Source organism: Periophthalmus magnuspinnatus, chromosome 8 (assembly GCF_009829125.3).
Source record: "Periophthalmus magnuspinnatus isolate fPerMag1 chromosome 8, fPerMag1.2.pri, whole genome shotgun sequence".
Classification (NCBI taxonomy): Eukaryota; Metazoa; Chordata; class Actinopteri; order Gobiiformes; family Gobiidae; genus Periophthalmus; species Periophthalmus magnuspinnatus.
In genome coordinates, this window is record NC_047133.1 from 12,653,944 (window position 1) to 12,675,878 (window position 21,935).

At 40.3% G+C, this 21,935-nt stretch overlaps 1 protein-coding gene across 1 annotated transcript in view; it reads left to right on the plus strand.

Moving 5' to 3' along the window:
• The first annotated feature begins 1,142 nt into the window (after positions 1 to 1,142).
• The window catches only part of LOC117375549 (netrin-1-like), a 64,670-nt gene continuing 43,877 nt past the window's right edge, over positions 1,143 to 21,935 (plus strand). The window contains exon 1 of the mRNA XM_033971871.2: positions 1,143 to 2,379. Coding sequence (XP_033827762.1) covers positions 1,377 to 2,379 — 1,003 coding nt within the window. The 5' untranslated portion in view covers positions 1,143 to 1,376. The remainder of the gene's footprint in view (positions 2,380 to 21,935) is intronic.

Here is a 21,935-nt window from a genome sequence, read left to right on the forward strand (position 1 = left end):
CCTGGAGTGGACACAACTTGTGAGCGCTGTGGGCAGGGTCAAGCCTCACTGGCTCATACTTTTTGGAGTTGTCCAGAAATGTCCCTCTATTGGACAAAAATATTCCGCATGATGTCTGACGTTTGTCAACTTCAGTTAGATCCTGACCCTGTGCTGGCATTGTTTGGTGTACCCTCAGCTGGTGCAAACCTCCGGAATGAACAAAAAATATTTGTCAAATTTGTGACATTATTGGCTAGGAGACTTATTCTGTTGAACTGGAAACAAAAAAACCCTCCAGCCTATACTAATCTGTTGTATGATATATTGAAACATGTCCAGCTAGAAAAAATTAAATTTGAACTTAGAGGGAAAGTGGACACTTTCCACCTGACATGGGATGGGTTTCTAGAGTACTGTGATAGACAGGATAGACAGGTGAATATGCAGGTATAGAATATGCTACCTGAACCCCGCCCCCTCCCCTGTTTTTATTTTATTATTTTATTATTTTTATTAATTATTTTACTTATTTAATTTTACATTTGTTGTCTCTTTTTATGTATTTACTTTGTACATTGCTTTTGTTTTACATTTGTTTTAAAGAAAAACTCAAATAAAAAGAACTGAAAAAAAAAAAAAAGAAAATTTACTTTTGTGTCCTGTTCAAAAACGTAGCGGAGTAGAAAGTACTGATACCTGCTCTCAAATATAGAAAAAAAAAAAAAAAAAAAGGAAAAATTATCAGTTGCTTTACTAATGCTCAGGGCTTATACCGGTAACAGTCTTTTACAGCACGATACCTTGGTGAGTTCAGCCCATGTTTTGGATTGTGGACGGTAAGAGCGCACTGGCAAGAGGATGTTTTTTTTTTTTTTTGTTTTTTTTTTTATTTATTTGATAGGGACAATGCACATTAATGAACATCTGTTGTAAACAAATGTAAATATGCCGGATTATAGCTACAGAGCTAATTTACATCCGCAGTCCCCAGGCAGGTAAAAAGTACAACAAATACATCACATGTGATGTCAATATACTCCACAAGGTGTCGCTGCTGCACTCTTCTTCTCGACCGTCGAGCGCAGGCTGTGGAACAGAGAGCGCGTAACAGGGGCTGATGGGACCCGCACCCCAAAGAGAGAGAGACAGAGAGGGAGAGAGAGAAAGAGGCGGACAGAGGTGAGGGCAGAGAGTGGACACAGCAGCGGAATACTTTGTCTCCTCACACACAGGACTCAGGCGCGTCAGAGCAGCGTCCTGGAACAGCCCTGGTTCAGTCCTGATTCAGTCCTGGTGCAGTCCCTAGACCAGATACCGGTGCAGTCTGGGAGTTTGACCCGGAGTTAGTGAACACTGAGCGGCCTGACAGGGGCACAGAGCGGAGACAGGTGAAGATGCAGCTGTGGTTAACCCTGCTCACGCTATGCGCGTGCAGCCGGCGCGCGCTCGGGGGCTACGGACTCAGCATGTTCGCGGCCCAGTCCTCTCCCCCGGACCCTTGCTACGATGAGAACGGCAACCCGCGGAGGTGCATCCCGGACTTTGTCAACGCGGCTTTTGGGAAAGATGTGCGCGTGTCCAGCACGTGCGGGAACCCCGTGGCGCGATACTGTGTGGTGAGCGAGAAGGGCGAGGAGCGCACGCGGGACTGCCACACGTGCGACGCCTCTGACCCCAAGAAGTCCCACCCGGCCGCGTACCTCACCGACCTGAACAACCCGCACAACCTGACGTGCTGGCGCTCCGAGACCTACATCCAATCTCCGCAGAACGTGACGCTCACGCTGTCTTTGGGGAAGAAGTTTGAGGTGACATACGTGAGTTTGCAGTTCTGCTCGCCCAGACCCGAGTCTATGGCCATCTACAAGTCCATGGACTACGGAAAGTCCTGGATGCCCTTCCAGTACTACTCCACCCAGTGTAAGAAGATGTACAACCGCCAGAACCGCGCTGTGATCACTAAACAGAACGAGCAGGAGGCGGTGTGCACGGACTCGCACACGGACATGCACCCGCTGAGCGGCGGCCTCATCGCCTTCAGCACTCTGGACGGACGACCCTCCGCGCACGACTTCGACAACTCCCCAGTGCTGCAGGATTGGGTCACGGCCACCGACATAAAGGTCATCTTCAGCCGGCTTCACACGTTTGGGGACGAGAACGAGGATGACTCGGAGCTGGCCCGGGACTCGTACGCGTACGCCGTGTCGGATCTGCAGGTGGGCGGCAGGTGCAAGTGCAACGGACACGCTTCAAAGTGCGTCAAAGACCGCGAGGGCAACCTGGTGTGCGAGTGCAAGCACAACACCGCGGGGCCCGAGTGTGACAGGTGCAAACCCTTCCACTACGACCGGCCCTGGCAGCGGGCCACGGCGCGCGAGGCCAACGAGTGCGTGGGTAAGTGCTCCGCTCCACGCGCACTGTCCATTGTGGGACAAGTGTGTGTCATGTTTTAGAACAAGTTTCACAGTTTCCCACTGACACCGGGGTTTACCGCCGCTTATGAAGCCGCTGGGAATAAAGAAGGAGATGTGCCAGATTAAACGGTGTTTTACGCATTACACTTTTGAGCAGAGACATAATATCTTCTCTGAACAAATGACAACAATGTGACAAGGCGCTGAGAAAGTGTTTAAGAAACGGTTCTGACACACGGATTCAATTTTAGACTTTAAAGGAAGAATCAACTTTGAGCTATAGCCCATGTACTGTATTATAAAAAACTGAACATTTTGGCAGAATTCAGCGAAATGAAAATGAAATGAAATCACTGATAAAACTCGCAGCATGGGTCTATTATTTCCAAGTTAGGATATACTCTATTAATGTTATAATTTACCAAGAAAATCGCCAATTATTCATTTAGCTTTCTCTCCGCACTGGCTTAAATTAGTTGTTTGTGGTGGGAAAAATAGCCTGGTTAAAAAAAAAGATCACAAGACTATGTGAATACATCTGTTCCGTGCGTAATTACGCTTGGCGCCGTTGGACCAAAATGTGAGCAGCAGTGTTCTACTGCACGTGCTTATTAGTAAAGTATTAAGTGTACAAAAATCATTGGAGAGTTTATAGACATTGGAGTCTATGAGAACAATATGCCTCAACTACAGGTCCTTCGTGGTGGATGTGGCGCGTTCATAGTCTTCTCCGCGCGCGCATAACAGACGTGGAGAAGCAACAAGTCCCGACATCTCCGTAAGGGACTGCCCATCCTCAGAACCAAGTGTCGGGGGTTTGAGGAGTCAAAGGCGGCCTGCTGGTGGTATTCATCAGGGTGTCAGTGGGGGGCCACTGGCTGTGGCGCGATTACGCACAAACTTAGACTGATAGGCAGTGATGGGAAGAATACTTTGAAATGTATTTTGGTTCAGAATACTGAATACCTGCATTATATTGTATAGTGTTGTGTATTCCGTTACATGGTCCGATTAGAGTACTGTACTCTGAATACTTAGATTACTTTCACATGAAGTTGCATTGTATTACAGTGTAAAAACTCTCCATAGAAATAGAACAGCTTGTGTTGGTTGTATTTATTTTATCGCTACTATGAGGAGGAAAAATCGTACGACACGCATCACATGAGCAGTGTCTTTATCTTTCTTATTAATACCTCGCAGTTTTAATCTCAAACAGCAGGATAGAATACCGCAATATATGCCTTTGAAAGTACTGTACTCTGATTATCACCAAGTGATAAAGTAACAGTACTTTACTCAAAATTAGTATTCTGAATCTATATTTTCAGTGCATTCAGTTACTTCCCAACACTGCTCACAGGACCGATGTGGACTTGATTACGATGCGCATTATGTTCACTCACTGAAGTTCATAACAAGCTGCTGTTTTTGTGTTGTTGCTGAGTAGAGAAGCTAAAAGTTACTGGTAAAAAAAAAATTATATTACAACAGTGACGGGGGAAAAGCGATCAAGTATGTGTAAGTGTTTATTTATTTATTTATTTATTTTCATAATGTTGTACTGATATAATTGGACAGAACCAAAATATTTCATAAAGGGTCCAATTCTCAACAAAACCATCTAAAAGTAAACTATAAAAATATTGCAAAAATAAAATTAACTATGTACCTCAAATAACATGAGCTGGAAAAAATATGGTGCAAATAAACCAAGGAAAAGGTGTTGGCTTTCAGAGTGATGAAAAATGTGCACAATTACCATAGCAATTAACGATTAAAGCCCCATGCAATGATAAAGGCCCTCGCCACCCGTTGAGACCGTGAGATACATGCTATTGTGAAGATCTTGCCTCTTGTCTCCACACTGCAGTCGCCTCTTCATCGTGACTGCCTCTTCGTCGCAACAGTCTCTTTATCGCGACCGCCCCATACATCGCGACCGCCCCTTTATCGTGACCACCCCTACATCATGACCGCCTGCATTACGAGGCCATAGTTTGTTTAGTCTAAAACATGAATTCTACAACAAAGTACATCTGTCTGAACCCCATGTATTTCAATGGTACATGTTTCACTGTGCCACGTTTCACTTTGCCATGTTTCACTTTGCCATGTTTCACTTTGCCATGTTTCACTTTGCCATGTTTCACTTTGCCATAGTGACATGGTTGCAGATAGAGGTATGTCCTCATTGGCTTTTTTGTTTGTAATGACAAGACAGATGACTGTACCAAATTTCAAATGTCTAGACCAAAGTAATGTTTTTGACCTCTTTTAAAAGTTCAAGGAGGCGACACATATGCGTAACTTGTATATCATTGCGTTCGGTATAAAATGTATATTAATGCCGGGCAATAGGACACTGCATGTCAGAGTTACACAAGATTTAATACTTTTAAAAACAGCCTTGTTTGTTGCAGTTTGGCCACACCCACATTTTAAGATTGATCAAAATTCAAAAAAGTAGTCTGGTCTGTAATTGCACATGGGTCTAGCTCATTTTGACCAATTTCCCAGCCTTTTGAATCCATAATGTAAAAATTAAAGCATGAGAGGTAAAATTTTTCACAAGTCCATGACAAAATAATAATAATAAAAAAAAACAACAACATTTTTAAGAGAGCTATTTTTAGATAGCTTCTTGATTTGTATATCATTGTTTTCAGGTGACCAATCTCCACACTCGCTTTTCCAAAAAAGAAAAAAAAATTGCATTTTTATTGAAATTTCAGATTTTTACGTTGATTTTTTTCTGGGTCAGGCTCACATTGGCGTCATGAAAATCAAACTTTGAGGTGGCACTTCTGAGTCGTCTTTTCTTTTTCTTTTTTTTTTCTCAGGATATTCGCACAAAATTATAGCTCATTAAGTTCTAAGTTTTGATACTGGTTACTGGCATTTTTTGGTCTTGTTTACTACTTGATTTTGGCGATTTTTTGTTTTTAATTAGTCCCTCAGGCCTAATTAAAAGCTAAATATTATAAATGATGAAAAGTGCTTAACATGGTGCCTGGAAAATAATACAATCAGAAGGAAAAAAAATCAGAAAGTTTTAAATTTAAAAGTTAAATTTGAATTGTAATTTGAATTTTTTTTTATTTATTTACTTTTTATTTTAGAATGTTTGTAATTTTCTTTTTCATTATTCTCAAAAAAAAAATAAAATAAAAAAAAATCATTACTTTTCTTTAAGCATTTGAATTTTTATGCAAAATGAAACACCTCACAGAGCTCACTTCTATTTCTACACGCAGACATCATGGCCCAATTTGTGCAAATGAAAAACAATAGTAGGAAGTGATCAAATGTACAGCCTTGTGGACTCAATTTGAAATGTTGGAATCCGAACTCCCTCGTGCTTCCTCTCGACAGGCTCACAAAACCCTCTGGAGACATTTCATCATTCAAATTTGACACATTTTTCTTACTGCTGTCATAACATCTGCTGTCCAGTAATGATTTATTTTTTAAAAAGTGCTCGCAAAGTCCCACTAAGCCGGTAAATGTAAGTACAAAAGTCAAAATATTGAACAATTTACACATACATAAGTACATTTTACACTGGATACTTTTTACTTTTACTTCACTACATTTGAAAGCAGGTATTTTCTACTCAATTTCTTTAAAACGTGGACTGAAAAGTAGTTTTTCTTTATAAAACCTGAGGAAATGGCTGAGGGGTTATTGTTGAGCAGATTCATGGTGACACCCTGCCTGAAGGTTTTAAGTTCAAGTCCTGGCTTTGAGCTTATAAAGTAATTGAGTCTTTCCAGTTGATCAAAAATCAGCACCAGTCTTCGTCAAGTTCATTACATTTGACTGATATTTTCAAAGTCTGTGTGAAATACTTGGGTACTTTACTACTTACTTAAACTTGGGGTAGCTGATTTCACATTGCAGAAGTAGGAACTGGATGTAAATGGCTTAACTCACCCATTTAACTTTTACAAACCCTTTACTACATCTTCAGTATCAACAATCATTTTTTTCAGACAGTAAAGTGAAACTGGGATGGACCAAGCCAAGTGTAGCCAATGAGAGCACTGCTTTTGGCTCCTACTTCAGATTAGACAAAGAATTCAAATACTTTATTGTCACGGATGGGCGATACATCACTTCCAGTATCAGTATCGGTATCGGTCCATGTGATCTGTTTGAATAGACTAATGAGTAAAAATGGAAATGGAAGAGTAAGTTCATTTGTGATCTTTACATCAATTACATCAAGATCGTTTTTGGCTTTACTATGAATTTTAAAAGGTATATTATATTGACATTGGTAAATATCGCTTGTTGGCTACATCAGTAGGACAAATATCGGATATCGGTATCGGCAAAAATAACTAAATAATACAAATCCTTATTATTAGGTGCAGACAGAATGCCATGGTCTCAAAAATGAGGCTTTTTCATTATAATCTTTGGGGAAAATACAACATTTATTCAGTTTTAAGCGCACACACACACACACGCACACACCCACACACACACACCGACACACACACACAAAAACAGGTTTAAAAGTGTTATGTATTTACTTTATTTACTTTTTTCTCCCCCTGTATCTACACATTTATATATGTGTGTATGGGAATCACTGTTGTTAGTCATGCTGGTATTTGGAGTCTGATTATTATTAATTGACTTTAAAAACACAGTGGAGCACTTCCTGGATCGCCGCCTGATGACATCATGAGGTGGGCCAGAGCATTTTGAGCTTTGGGCGGGGGGGAAACACAACTGTAGGTGGATTATTCACAAAAGGTGCGCTACGGAACGTTTCTAGTGGGAGGTTTGCCGTCTGCTTGGACTTTTTTAAATTGCATTTATTAAATTACAGTTGTTTCTATTGGTATAACTTTACAAACATGGATTTACTTACTCTGAGTGGTGTCGCCTCTCCATAGATCTGACCTGTAACTTTGCCAGTTTGGGTCACCTTCTTGTCTTCATGGTGATATATATGTTTAATTAATGACTTTAATTACCTTTTGTTCAGCAGAGACTTAATTCAAGAGCTGAAATCATCCAAATGATTCTGGTGAAGGTGTATGGAGTTTAAAAACACAGTGGAGCACTTCCTGTATTACCACTTGATGACATCACAAGGTGGAACAGAGTGTTTTCAGCCTGAGAAAATTACCTAAATACTCATGGTTTGTGTGTTAAACATGTGTGAATGAAACAAAACCCAACTCCAGGTGTGTTTTTGTTGAGTAAACAACATTATACCAAAGATCAGAAAATGGCGTAATATCGGCCCTTTAAGTAAGAGTAACGCTACTTCAAAACAATATTACTCGAGTACATTTTTTGCTACTCTACACCTCTGAATCCAGTTTCAATTATTGTCTTTTTTAGATCCCACAAACCATAGTCACATACCGTAAAGTTAAACTCAGCAATAAAAAAACAATATAACACATGTGGTGAATGATTTTAGCAGCACACCGTAGCGCCCCTTTAACCAATGGTCCTTGAACGCAACTGTGGGAAACCAATCCCTGCCAACTGGCTCTCCAAAACGTGTCATTTTGCACTTGTCCGATTGGAAATATATTTGTGCTGTCAGCTAGCCATATCTTCTGTTTTATATGTTAGCATGTGGTTTTCCTTTTAGCTAATATGGCAATTTTATATAAGCTTGATAATATCTGGAATTATATACACACTGGGATAAGATCAGAAGGTAAATGTTATAGGACCAAGCTTTCCTGTCATGTGCGAAAGGTTAGGATGAAAAATATTTGGATGGTTTTTATTAAGTGTAATTGTTTCTGTATTGGAGCCAGTATGTTTCAAATGGGGTACTGTAGACACGATCGATTTAGAGTTGGGAGAGAGCCCAGTCAATGCAATATGTAATGCATTTGATGAGTAGTGATTTACGGGTGTAGTACATGGAGGTACTTTTAAAGAGGAGGACGTAAAGTAGCCAGACTTTGTACTTAAAGAGTGGGTATTATGCAAAGTGGACTGTTTGGAGCTTTCTACCATGTTATGTCTTTGTTCCTCTCCCAGACAGTATTCAAACCCCCTTATGGTCAGCAGTACAATTCTGTCCAAAGCACAGCCCATGAGCCTATGTCACCTACCAAAGCCTACAAAACAATGCACTACAACTTCACAAACCTGATGTGTTGTGATAGTGCTCTGAATGAGGAGTGACTTAGTGCGGAGAGCAAAGGGAGGGGTACTGATTCACACCAGTGAGACCTTTTTATGGTGATTATTCATGTACTTTATTATTATTATTATTATTTTTTATTTTTTTTGTATTATGATTTTAATGTTTTTCTTAGGTCGTTTTCACACATGTTAGTGGCTCTGTGGAGTGAACCCAGTGCACACTAGATTTAGTTCTGTTTACTTTATTTTGGGTCAGTCTTGTTCACACACACGTTCATCATTCATGCACCATGAGCCACGTGAGAGTCCATCAGCTGATCAAAGAACTTATTTCTATGACAACGAGCTTCAAGTGGACAGAGCCCCATGAATACGCACTCACGCACTCACTTCCTCTATACGTGGTGGTCTTTTCTTTCGCTTAAATACACTGTGAGAACTGTACATGCTGGTGGAGGAAGAGAAAAAGCTTTTGGAATGACACACAGACAGACCTAGGGTCATCTGCACAGACAGAGGCAGGAGGAGACGTGTCACTGATTGATCCAAATTGATCCAAATTTCCTCGTCAGACGAAGATGTCAAACAGCAGCTCTGCTGTGCCCATTCATACAAATAAATGTGATCCGAGCACTTTTTTCCCCAATTTCAAGCACTTTTACTGTCACAGCAGACTGTGGAGGTCGGCCTGAAATCAACCACGTTCACACCACACTCGCCCCGCTCTCACCCCAGTCCAGAGTGTGGGTGGAGCCGCTCCAAGACAACCTGTTTGGAGCCATTTACTGCGCTCCAGAGTGTGCCTGTTGGGTTTACACTGGCCCAAGCACACGAACGATCAAACACAACAGACTCACAACAACAGAAACAAAAACTTCATCGCAAAACACTCATACAATCTTGTATGTCCAGCTGTGATAACCCAACCTGTAAGAAAACATTCCAGAAAGCCCTCCGCAACCTCAAGTCCACTGAATGACAGTGTAAAGTGCTAAGTCTATACCACTGCCCCCTACAGCTCTTAACTACTCACTACACTTGCACACTCCAACCTACACTGACTTGAACATAACTGAGAAGAGAACACACTCACTTTCATAATCCTGTTCACCATCTGGGTTGTTGTAGAAGGAGGACCTCATGAAGCCAGTGAATTTCTCTTGTGCTGGTGAGCGCCGGGCAGAACTAACAAACTTTGAAAGCCCATTCTGCTGCCCCCTACAGCTCCTAACTAGTCACTGCACTGTGCCTCTCCAACAACAACCCCTAGCACGAGGATGCTCTTCAAAACAAAAGCACCATCCAAACCTCTGGTGGTGTGGCCAAAACTGAGGGTACATTTCCATTTTGGGGTCACTTTCAGTGTCAGTTTCTGTTTGTCTCTCGCTGTATTAACTTTCCCCTGTTTGCAGTTCCTCTGTGTCCTTGTCACTAAGCGGCTCACACTGTGACTCCTTCTCCTTGAGTTTTTCAGAGTTTTTCGGCTAACTCAGAGTCCAGTCAACTACAGTGTCATAAAAGTGATCATGACTTTGGAGTAACATTTTCAAGTATTCTCCTTCTACCATTGGCTCTGCTCCTGCTCCATTTCATCGGCATTTTCCTCATCCTTATTTAGCCACTGGTCTTTTTCTCGCTCTCCCCTGCAGCTCATCGTAGTTTTCTTGACACAGGTCTACCTCTCATCTCTCCTCCTCCAGGCACTTGGTGGTTTGACTTGCAACTTTCTTCCACTTGAGCAACAACAAATTCCTTCCAGCGCATCTGGAAGTCTTTCTCCCTCTGCATTACCTCTAAAATCTTAGAATACAGTCCATACCAACCTACTCTCCTGAAATTGAATTCTACGCCTATTGTCCTCCCCCTGTGGTAACAGACCTCTTTCTGAATCCACTGCGTCCTTGGGGTGTCCGAGTGCCTCTGCCTCTCATTAAAATGGCACAGCTCCTTCACCTGTCACTTGAAGGAATCCTCCTTCTCAAACCAAACCTCCTGACTCTCTGCCCACTCGCAGGCGGCAACTTCATCATTCAAATGTTCCATTTCACTGGAGAGCCAGAGCTGCTGTTTCTCCAGTGGCCTCATGCTCCTTTTCAGCAACCTGTCACCTCTCCAGTAAAACTCATATTTTATAGTTTTGCATTCATCCATTTTATTGTTTTCCATTTTTATGTCAATTGACAAACAACAAGTGTCTGCTGTGGAAGCTTACTCTGTGTTCACATCAGATATGTTGACCTGGTTTATTGTCTATAATTTTTTTTTTTTTTTCACAATATATTTTTTTTTTTTTTTTTTTTTGTCTACTTTATCTCTAACAACATAGGTTAATCTTTCCACTCTTCCAGTCTCCAACTACTGTTTACTCTAGGACTGTTATCCATGAATCTAAAGAGGGTGTTTGGGTAACTATCCATGACTTTGTTATCTGTTTAATGGCAGTTTATCTTAATATATTGATTTGTGATTTATCAACATTGCTTATTTTCTTTCAAGTTTATACCCAGTGTATTTTCTGGTTCCAGGTTACCTCCAATATAATAATATAATATTATAAGTAATAAGCTCAGGTCCTCTACCAGAGGCCTGGGAGCTTGAGGGTTCTGCGCAGTATCTTTGCTGTTCCTAGTACTGCACTTTTCTAGACTGAGATGTCTGATGTTTTTCCTAGGATCTGTAGATGTTGTAGTCACTCCTCCAGTTTGGGGGTCACTGCCCCGAGTGCTCCGATGACCACGGGCACCACTGATACCTTCACCTTCCAGGTCTTCTCCAGCTCTTCTTTGAGCCCCTGTATTTCTCTAGTTTCTCATGTTCCTTTTTTCTGATCGTCCCATCACTGTGGCTTTGCTCTGGTGTTTGTCCATCATCACGATGTCTGGATTTCTTGATATCAGTCACCTCAGTTATGTTCCAGTGGTATATTCCATGTAGGAGTTTGTCCTCCCATGATGGTACCTCCAGCACCTCTTCCTCTGCACTCCACTGTCTGAGACAGTGGCGGCAGCCTATGTCCTCCACTGTCAGGCTTGTTTAATGTGACACGGGAGAGATGGCAGAAGGGTGCGCTGGCGAAGGAACAGCTGCACACCTTTCTTTCTTACATCTCTCTTGCCTGGCACAAACTGGCTCTCCTGCAGCTCTTTGAGGAACTGTCAGGGCCTGACCTTCCCATTTCTTCCTGCTTTGTTTCGTTATTTATTATTCATAAATAAAACCTTCTGATTTGATGAACTGCAGAATAGGCCTTGTTGTGAATAAGTTGTAAAATGACAATACACTAACTCTCATTTTTAGGTGTAATTTAACCATTGAATTGAACATTTTAATTGAATAATAATAATAATATAATAATAAATTTTTATTTATATAGCGCTTTTCAGGACACTCAAAGTCGCTTCACAGTGGATACAATAATAAAATATCACAAAAATTTACAACATAAAATCAAGCATTAAAAGCGATTTTGAACAGATGAGTTTTGAGTTCTTTCTTGAAGGTGGGGAGGTCAGAGCAGTCACGGAGGGGTTTAGGTAGTGAGTTCCAGAGGGGTTCCATTAATTGAAATAAATGATTGAACATAACAGTTGTATATTGGTTCATGCATAGTTTTAAACATATAGAACGAGATGAGCCCATTATTATTGACAAAAAAACTAAAATGCAGCAGAATACAGGAATTTATGTTTTGTTTTTGTTTTTTACAAAGTTGTCCTTGGAGGAGAAACACCCCAAACCCCCTTACACATTTGAGTGATTTATTGAGGCTATTTTTATGTTCTTGTTTTTTTTTTTTTTACAGTCACGCTAGAAACAGTGGTGGCTGAACTGGTGATAGGCCACTGCATTGCAAATGCTGCAGTAGATTCCAGAGCCTTACTCTGCCCCTGGTGTGAGACATTCGCTGAGCACATCACCTGTTGGGGCCTTGTCCCTGATGCCCTGAAGTACTTACGGGTCTTGGATGTTTCATCCTGGACAGTGGCTCTCACACTCACTAGTCCTCGGCCTCCTTCCTTACGGCTCGCGTACAGCCTCAGGATGCTAGATTTGGGATGGTCAGGAGCTTTTGTGTCTTGACATCGGTGGATTGTATCTCCTCCTTTGGCCAATGTATGCTTCCTGCTGGATACCTGATTATTGGCAGGCTGTATTTGTTTATTACACAGTTCTTGTTATTGCCATTGAGCTGACTGAAAAACGCCTCTCTTTATAACTGCTGCCATCAGACCTGTCATTCTGACCTTAACATGTTTCTCTTAACCTGCTCTACACGATCCTGGCATTTTTATTTGGCTATTTTGTCCATAAATCAAGATATAAACATTCATAACAGAAAAATCTGTTGCCTTCATTCTCCAGGGCTGCTCCCACTGGTGCTAGCAACAGGTTTGATTGACAGCGTTGTTAAGTACCCGATTCCTGCTAAACCACTGGAGCCAGCGGGAAGGGGCGTTACCTTCAACTAGCCTCGATGGGCTTCATTTGACTGGAGCTAAACGCTATTGGTGACGTCACACTCACTTAGTGCACTTCTTTATACAAACATGTTTACTTCGTTTCTGGGGACATAAATAGATCATGTTCAAAAATAATTAATCCAAAATCTTGCATACAGCTCCTTGAATTGAGAGGAGTTAAGGTTACGGTATTGATTAAGTAGCTAGTGGTATTAATTAGTTCATTATCAACTAAAGGTAATTAAGGTGTATAGTCATTACCGAAACATGCTGTGTACCTGACTTCAAATCCGAGCAAATTAATACAATTATAATACCTTACTAATCCCATAGGTTGCCAGATTGAGTTGCCAGGTTGAGCAGGTTTCTGGAGTAGACCTGTTCCACATCTGTCTCTCATTTGGGCACATGACTTCTCTCCATCCCATGACGTCACCGAGCACTTGTAATGTTACTGGCAGGCTGCAGTCGTTTGGTTCTGCGTTCCAGAGTTAAGAGGGCACATTTTTTGCTTACAAATATTGCAATTGTGATAATGAAACAGAAATTTAAGGGCCTTTATCCGATTTTCTTTGACGTATTTGAGCAAAATCTGTCTTGTCCCAGTACAGATATATTCTATAAGGTCAAAACAAAGTTAGCAGCATCTAATCATTTTATTGTCTGAGAACCAGGAAGTGAGCAGTTAGCATGCTAGTTGTTTTTAACATTACCGTGATGGCAAAACTCTGATCTGGTCTCTGAAAGTTGTGAAAAGCACTTTTAAAACTCATCAAGATGCATGAGGAATACCAGTGCCATTATGACTGATTTCATGGTGTGCATTTTAAAGATGCATTATGCTGGTCTCTATAGAAATGTTATTGCTTTGCCTGCAATGTTCCACAGCATGGCATTAAACTTAAACTCTTGATTGTGACAGTGACGCCAGCAGGCAAAGGTACAGGTCAGATCTGTGTAAAGGTGATCCCGCTTTCAGTAAGAATGAATGTCAATGTATTTTTTGAGTAAAAATACCTGTACTTGAATAAATACAAAATAAATGTAATGCAATAGTGTGAAACCTTTCAGGTAAAGCAATAACATCTCCATAGAGAAAATATTTGGAAAGAAGATGATTTGAAAGAAGACTTGAAAAGAAATTGGTCAAATAATGATGTTAGTTAGTTACAATATTAGCAAGAAAGTGGCCATGTTCAATGCTGTAATCTGATTATTGTCTGATTTCTGGACCTTTAAGATTATGTAAAAGACATAACCTTTAAAGAGTCACACCACCAACCTGTGGATCAGTGGACAAACGCTCCACCAACTAAGCTACTGTCGCCCAAAAAAAAAATCAATTAAAAAAAAACTAAAATAAAAATAATAATCTTATAACCACAGCCAGTGATTCAAACAAGCAGTTACCTGATATCAGTCAGTCTATATATTAATGTTTTGTAAAATTTGAGTGATTTTGTCTACTATCACCATATGCAATATTTGTTACAAGAATGGTTGTGCATTTTTATATAAGTGTATGTTATATTAAAGATGCACTATGTAACTTTTCTGATCGATGGTCCATCACCTGCTTGTCTCCATGGAGATGTGATTTCATTGCTTGTATTGTCCTGCAGTTTGGTATTAAACTGATATTCAAATTATTCAATCAGATGTGTTTATTGCGCTCCACAGATCTGACCTTGCCCAGTAACATCACCTTGTATCCATGGAGGTAGAGATGTTTAATACCATACTGTGGAATATTCCAGACAGCAGGTGATGGTAATTTCCATATACTCAAGTCAAATGTGTCTTGCCCCAGTACAGATATATTGTATAAGCAGCTCTTGTGGTCAAAATCAGTCCGCTGTGCACTGTCTGCATCAAAAATGAAAGCATTTTATTGTCCGATAATCAGGAAGTGTGCATTAGCATGTTAGTTGTTGTTGCTTTACAGTCATAGCAAAACTCTGCTTTGGATTCTGAAAGTTTTAAATAGCATAGAGCATTTGTCCACTGATTTGAACATTTGCGGTTCGTATCCTGCTCTCGACATAAACATCATTGGCAGAGCAGGCAGATCACAGGTTGGCAGCGCAATTCCAGCTCCCACAGATGAATGCTGCTGTTGTGTCCTTGGGCAAGACACTTAACCCATTGCTACATCTACATTAGTGTATGAATGTGTGTGTGAATTTTTGAGTGGTTCCTTGATGCAAAGTGCCTTGAAGGTGGAAAAATGCTATATACAAATTTGACCATTTTTAAACCATTTTTAAACAATTTTTCATGGTAAATAAATAGGATGCTCATAATATTTACAGTAAATGAGGAATAACTTAGAACCAATGCAAACGGTCTAAAATGAACTATAATGGGTGTTTTGTTTTGTGTCTTTTTTTACCCAAACTGTATTAAACCAAACTAGAATATTGCTAAGGTCTTATTTAATCCCGTCTCCAGCATGACTTCACCTGCTTTAAACCCCTTACACAGTGGCCAGTTCAGCGTGTCCCCTGCATATTATGTGGGACCGTTGGTATGCTCCGGTAGCCGCTAATCATTTCTGCACCATTTGCGGCAAATTGCAGCCAATCCCTTTTTCATTGTGTCATTTCCCTCCATAAATCTCCCTCCATATTAAAACCCGGGTCTAACATCAACTTAATGGCTGGATAATTGTATTTACAGTAAATCTCATGATTAAATGTCGCTAATTCTGCCAAACCAACTTTTAAATTGTTTTTAGCCGTGTTACAAAGTTGTTTCCTTAATAAAATATAGCAGGAGTTATGTACAACGTTTTTTCAAGTATTTACATAGCAACAGAAACAAGAAGCGCTCCTCCATGTTTTTAAAATCCTTTCATCTTGATAAACTCGATGTTCGTTTTTGCGCTTATGGCCTTCATCACAAAGCGTCTTTCTCTTAGCATTGTGTCAGTAATTAGCCTGGTTCGCTATACCTATTGTTTGCCAGAAGAGGGCATCATGTTAACCTAATCCAGGTGGAAGGTCGAAGGAAAAGTGAAAGACAGATTTTCTTCATTAACAGAGATCGTGATTGTTTCATCAGATTTTCAGTTAGTCCAATGGTAAACCAATGGAGATTTTTGGAGAACAGTAACCCAGTTGGTAGCGTTTGTCCTACCAACTCATCCAAAGGTTACTGGTTCAAATCCCACCTTTCTGCAACAATCGTGCTAGTCCGAGGTTTTTAAGTGGAGCAGGTATGTATTGGGTTCTCCAGATGTATTACTGCAGGGGTGTCCAATCTATGGCCCGGGGACCAAATGCGGCCCAGACAAGTTTTTATTGGTCCTCAGGCCTCCTACTGAACCAGCCCAATTGATCATAAGCAGTACTTTTAACAACAAATTAAACTATTTCTACCACTATAGCCTCAAACATCATATTGCATTGTGATACAGACCTAAAATTAATGTGTTTTAAGCCTTATTAATTCACAGTGACTCCGTCAAATTGTGTATAAAGTACCGTTCTGCATTGATCATCAGTCTGTGGCCCTCCGCTTTGAATATGTTTTGTGATGTGGCCCTTGATAAAAAAAAGTTTGGGCACCTCTGCATTACTAGGAACTACCTCAGTCCTACTTCTCAGGTTTAGATATATCTAGACAAATTCGTTTAAATTGGACTAGGCCAGTTATCTTGTATTCTTGGCTTGCATGTAAATGTAGTGAATGCTTTAAAATGTCAAAATAGCATGTAATGGTATTTTGATAGTGCCCCCTAATGAGCAAAGGTGATTTTTTTTAGCACTTCGCCTTGTGTGCTCAGGGGTCTGGGCTAAGGGCCAGGTTGTAAATCATAAAAGCACAGTGACAAACCATCACTTATTGTGCTTTCTTCACTTTCCTCTAAGGGCCAATTTATAACAGCTACAAGCCATGTCAAAGCAGAGCGTACTGTATGTTTTCTGAGCTAGCTAACGATGGTACGCTACACGTGGTTCACCCCTTTAAATCATCCCAGACATTCTTAAATTAGCATGTAAAAATCTAATAATGTGTTAGTCTTATGTTGCGCTTTTCCAGACGCTCAAAGTAGAGTTATAATGTATTCATTCACAAAACTGCATCCATGGCTGCCTATGGGTTGACTGACAGAAGTGAGGCTGACAATATGCACCGTTGGCTCCTTCAACCTCCACCAATCACTCACGTACTACATTTATACTAGGCATGTCGGGTGGAGTGTCTTGCCAAAGGACACAGAAGTAAGACGAGATCACATTATAGCACAAATTAAATATGCATGAAAAATGGATTCTTAATAAGAGAAGCATTTAAGTGCATAAAACAAGATTAGACTACTCATTTCATTAGAACATATTTAACATAAAAAGATAAAAATAGACAAATTAAATTAAGTTCATGTTTTCCTTCCTGGTTGGACATGAGCAGCTGATGGGATATAAGTAATTCCATAACTGTTACCTAGCAACCATTTTGACACGGGTTAAAAGTTGTTTAAATTACACAATAGTTGTCATTGGAAAAATAAAATTAAATGACACATTTATTTTGTTAAATTCTTGTTTCATTTATCAGAAAAATATCTTCCTTGTGCATAAACTGTCCCTGCAATTTGGATGGAATTTTCAGTCTTGACGACACATGTAGATTCTGTTTTAGAATTTACCTCTACTTCCTGTGTTTATGTACTTTCTTCTCAGCTTTTCTTCTCTACATAAACTGCCATTTAACTGATGTAAAACTATGATGAATATTTACCACAGGAACTATCCTACCAAACCATTTAAAAGAGAAAACCCTTACAATGTTGTGATTTCAGTGTTGCAACCTCAAAGTACAAGAACATTGTGGCTTAACAATATAAAAAACAGACTCTAAATTTGTACATGTGCCTAAAAAGGGGGTATTCCACAATTATTATTATTTTTTACCTTGTTATAATGTTGGTTAGCAACTTGACAAACCGAATGCAATGTACAGTAGTTTCATTAGTAGCGCTCTGAAGGGGGAGTGACTTAACACAGCAAGCAAAGGGAAGGGAGTTTCAGAGTCAACAACAAAGCTGAAACTTATAAAACATGTTAATATGTTGTTTTCAGCGAATATAGGCTTTGGAAAATGATAAAAGTTAACATGGTGGTCTAAATATGTTATGTGTTAGCCGTTAATACCAGATAGAAATAAAATAGCCCCTCTTTAAACATTAAATTAAAATTGTGCTTGCAACAGTTGAAGCAGCTCAACTCAATCTATATGTAAAGTAGTTTGTGTTTATGTCATATGCACTTTGATAATAAACACTTCTCTAATCTAAGAATCCATCCTCAGTTTGTGCTAAAATGTGATAAACTATACTTGCCAATGTCTTATCTCGTCTAAAGTCAGAAAGTTTGAATTCATAAAGGTAGTCACATACTAGAGGAACGTGATCTACAATGATTTTACTGTTGTTTGGGTTATCATAAATAATTCTAATCATAACATTAAAATCAATAATCACAATAATTTAAAGGTACAGTGCGTATATTTCTGGAGGCAGCACGTCACCAGCCTGATTCCATGGAAAAAGAAACTTAAAACCGCACTTTGAAGCATTCTCCATAGAGATAAATACGTTTTACGCCATACTGTGGAAAACTGTAACCAAAGGAACAACATTTCCATGGAAACAAACAAGCGGAGGTCAAATACGAGTCAGGTTTGTGGAGGTGCAAGCCTGCTCACAGTAAGAACCCGTGTGTCTGCGTACACTGGTGAGTGGTTTCTTGATGTAATTCGGAAAGTTTGATTTCATAAAGCTGATCACATACTAGAGGAATGTGATCAACAATGAAAAGTAAAAGCAAATAATGAAAAGTAAAAGCAATAATGAAAAGTAAAAGCAAAACCAAATCAAATAATCATGAAACGAAAATGTAATACTGTGACATTACTAGCGTTCGTGCCTGTTTTGGAGAGCTCCATAGATTCAAATTGTAATAGTTAGCATGTCCAGAGGAAGGGAGAGGTCAGTCGCTGAAAGGTGAGGGCCAGTCAAGTGGAAAAGCTGCTCCTGTGAGTGTTGTGTGCTGTGGTCATTGCATTGAGTCTGATTGGTTGCGCATGTGTCATTGTAATGGGTATAATGTGTGGGGTAGTTAGGTGGCATCAGGACACTGGAGCAGGCTCTGAGTGAGGAGGAAAAGGCAGGGCACTTCCTGGAACACTACAGGAACCTGCCGAGTTACACCGGGCATAGCTGTTGGAGATACAATAGGATATGTACAACTGTTAGTCTAAGATGTGAGGAGGGATGCCAAGGCCTTTTATGAATGATTTAAGTTACAATATAATATTTCCTGATTGTCTCATACAAATTTTAAAGTAAAGTTTCATAATTTTGTAGGAAAGCGTTCAGATTTAAGGGAACACGCCAAATTTCTAGGCAGTAACCCGCATCAAAACAAGAGCAAAACAACAGCGGTCTCAACTCCTACAGCCAGTCTCCAAAACAGACCGGTAACTTACGAATAAAAGCTTCACGTTGACTTCAGGTCGGCATAGCAACTAAGTGTCACATACAAACGCAGTTATATTAACAACAACAACAACGCATAAACAGTTACAAGAACAGCAAAAGGTGTCAACTCTGAACCAAACACGAAACAGATAATTACACTATGTTAGGTTATAATTTGGGTTTTATGGCATTATGGGGAACGTTTTTGGCAAAGCAGGATCTTCTTGGAAAATAAACCGCTTTGGACTCGCTAAACCAGTAAAAAAAAATTAAGTGCACTTGTAAGTCATTTTAATTCAAACAGTACTGCGACAAACTATACCGAAATATAAAGTGTGTTTTATCTGTGTGGAGTATTACACTTTTATGACATATTAATTGCTAACGTGTAATATATTTATTCACTTTGTTACCTGTTATTGTTTAGAAAATGTTATATTCGCCAATAACAACACACATTAACATGTTTAATAAATTTCAGTTTCGTTTTTGACACTCCCTTTACTCCCTATGCTACGTGAATCCCGCTAATGACACTACTGCACATCGCGTCAGGTTTGTGAAGTTGTAGTGTATTGTTTTGTACCCTCCTCTTGTATATTTATGGAGAATTGCCGTGAGGAAGCATGGGTGATGTAGGCTTGTGGGCGGAGTTTTAGACAGGATCGTACTGCTAACCATAAGGAGTGTTGGAAAAGAGCCCGAGAGAGATCGCTAGATTCCTCAAACACGCATAGATGGACATTACAAACCTCTTCAGACATATTTTTGATGAGGGAATAACATTGTAAAGCTTTGCACAATACCACCTCTTTAACTAGACAATATGAATGAATGAAAACAAAGGATTTACCTGTAGTTTGGTCACAGTATCCATAATAGTGTATAATTGTAAAAATCATGGTGTTCCTTAGATAGATTTGACTGTTTCACTTCCGTATGAGTTATGAGAAGACATCACTCTCTTGTACCCACCTCGATGCCTCTCGCTGCCCTGTGGAAGGAAGCGAGCGCGAGGCCGAACAGTAGCTCACGACCTGGTCAACCCATGTGCAGCAGATATGAAGATTGCCTCTCTTTGTCTTTCCATGCGGATGAGTCATAGAACACAACAGTGACTCACAAATATCAGCTGGAATGTTTGAGGAGGAGGACCAGGCGATAGATGGATCCCCAAATCCCGAGCAGCTGTGGAAGTTTGGGATATTTACAGCCATGTCGGGATCACTGTCTGGATCTGTGTGCTTCCCTCCTCTATCCGTCCTGCTGAATATCAAAAAGTGCTCCTGTATTTGATCAAAAATATGGGCTGGATTGGCAAGAATATACAATGTAAGGTTGTTTAAAAATTGACAGAGATACTCCATTTAATCTTCCCAAAATAAAAAAACTAACAAAACTTGAAAACAGGAAGCGCTCCTGTGTTTTTAAGGATACGGTGAAGTTACACATTCTTGTCCCTATAGGGAAATTTATCCTCTGCATTTGGCCCATCCTTCAATCCCCTGGAGCAGTCCCATTTCCAGATCTTGAGCTGGTCTTGGTCAGGGCTACTTTTGCTGGAGGATTTTACCTATTGTGCATTCAGACACAGAGTGAAACATGCAAACACTACACAGAGGTCAAACACACAACCATCTTGCTTGATTACTTGCTTTAACTACACAACATCATGACGTGTAGTGAACATGTTTCTTGTAATGTCTCATCAGAATGCCTGGTTAGTGCTTGGATGGGAGACCACTGGAAATACCTGGTGCTGCACTGAGGTGACAGCGGCTCTAGAGGAAACTGTTATTGTGTTCTTAGGCAAGACACATGAATTTGGTGGTACTAGGAGAGCATCACTAAAGCATCACTGTCCAAAAAACACACTAGACTTTATAAATCCAATGCATTTTTAAAAATTACACATATATTCCCTCATTTGTTCCATCCATTTTTATAAAGCTCTTTCTGATTGATTCTGACTGAGCTATCAAGACATAACAACATCTAAATATGATGCACAAAACTAAACAATTTCCCAAGTATGTGTCTGACAAGGAAAGCTGCTTTTTGCCATGAAACATCCAACAGTTATTTTTGCATTGGGCCTTTCTATCGCTTGTTCAAATGAGCTTTAGCAGCATGTTGGAGGTCTAAGGCTAAGCTAAGAAACACGCCCCTTCTCCTTCTTCCATGCCCGGTAATCTCTCCCAGCTTGGCCCGCTCCTCTGCCCCACTCCGGAGCCTCTGAAGGGGCTGGATGCGCTCGCTGTAGGTGGTCCCAGTGGCACCATGGAGGTCCTGTCTGGTTCGCGTCATGCACAAAAGGAGGACCTGCCTGATCCGCGTCGGGCACAATGGGAGGGGTGTTCACATATGGGCCAACATGTGTGGCTGGTGTACGCCCCACTGGTTTACAACGCTCCCAGGGTAGTGCCAGTACAAAGTGTGCCCTCATCTAGCCCCCAAGAA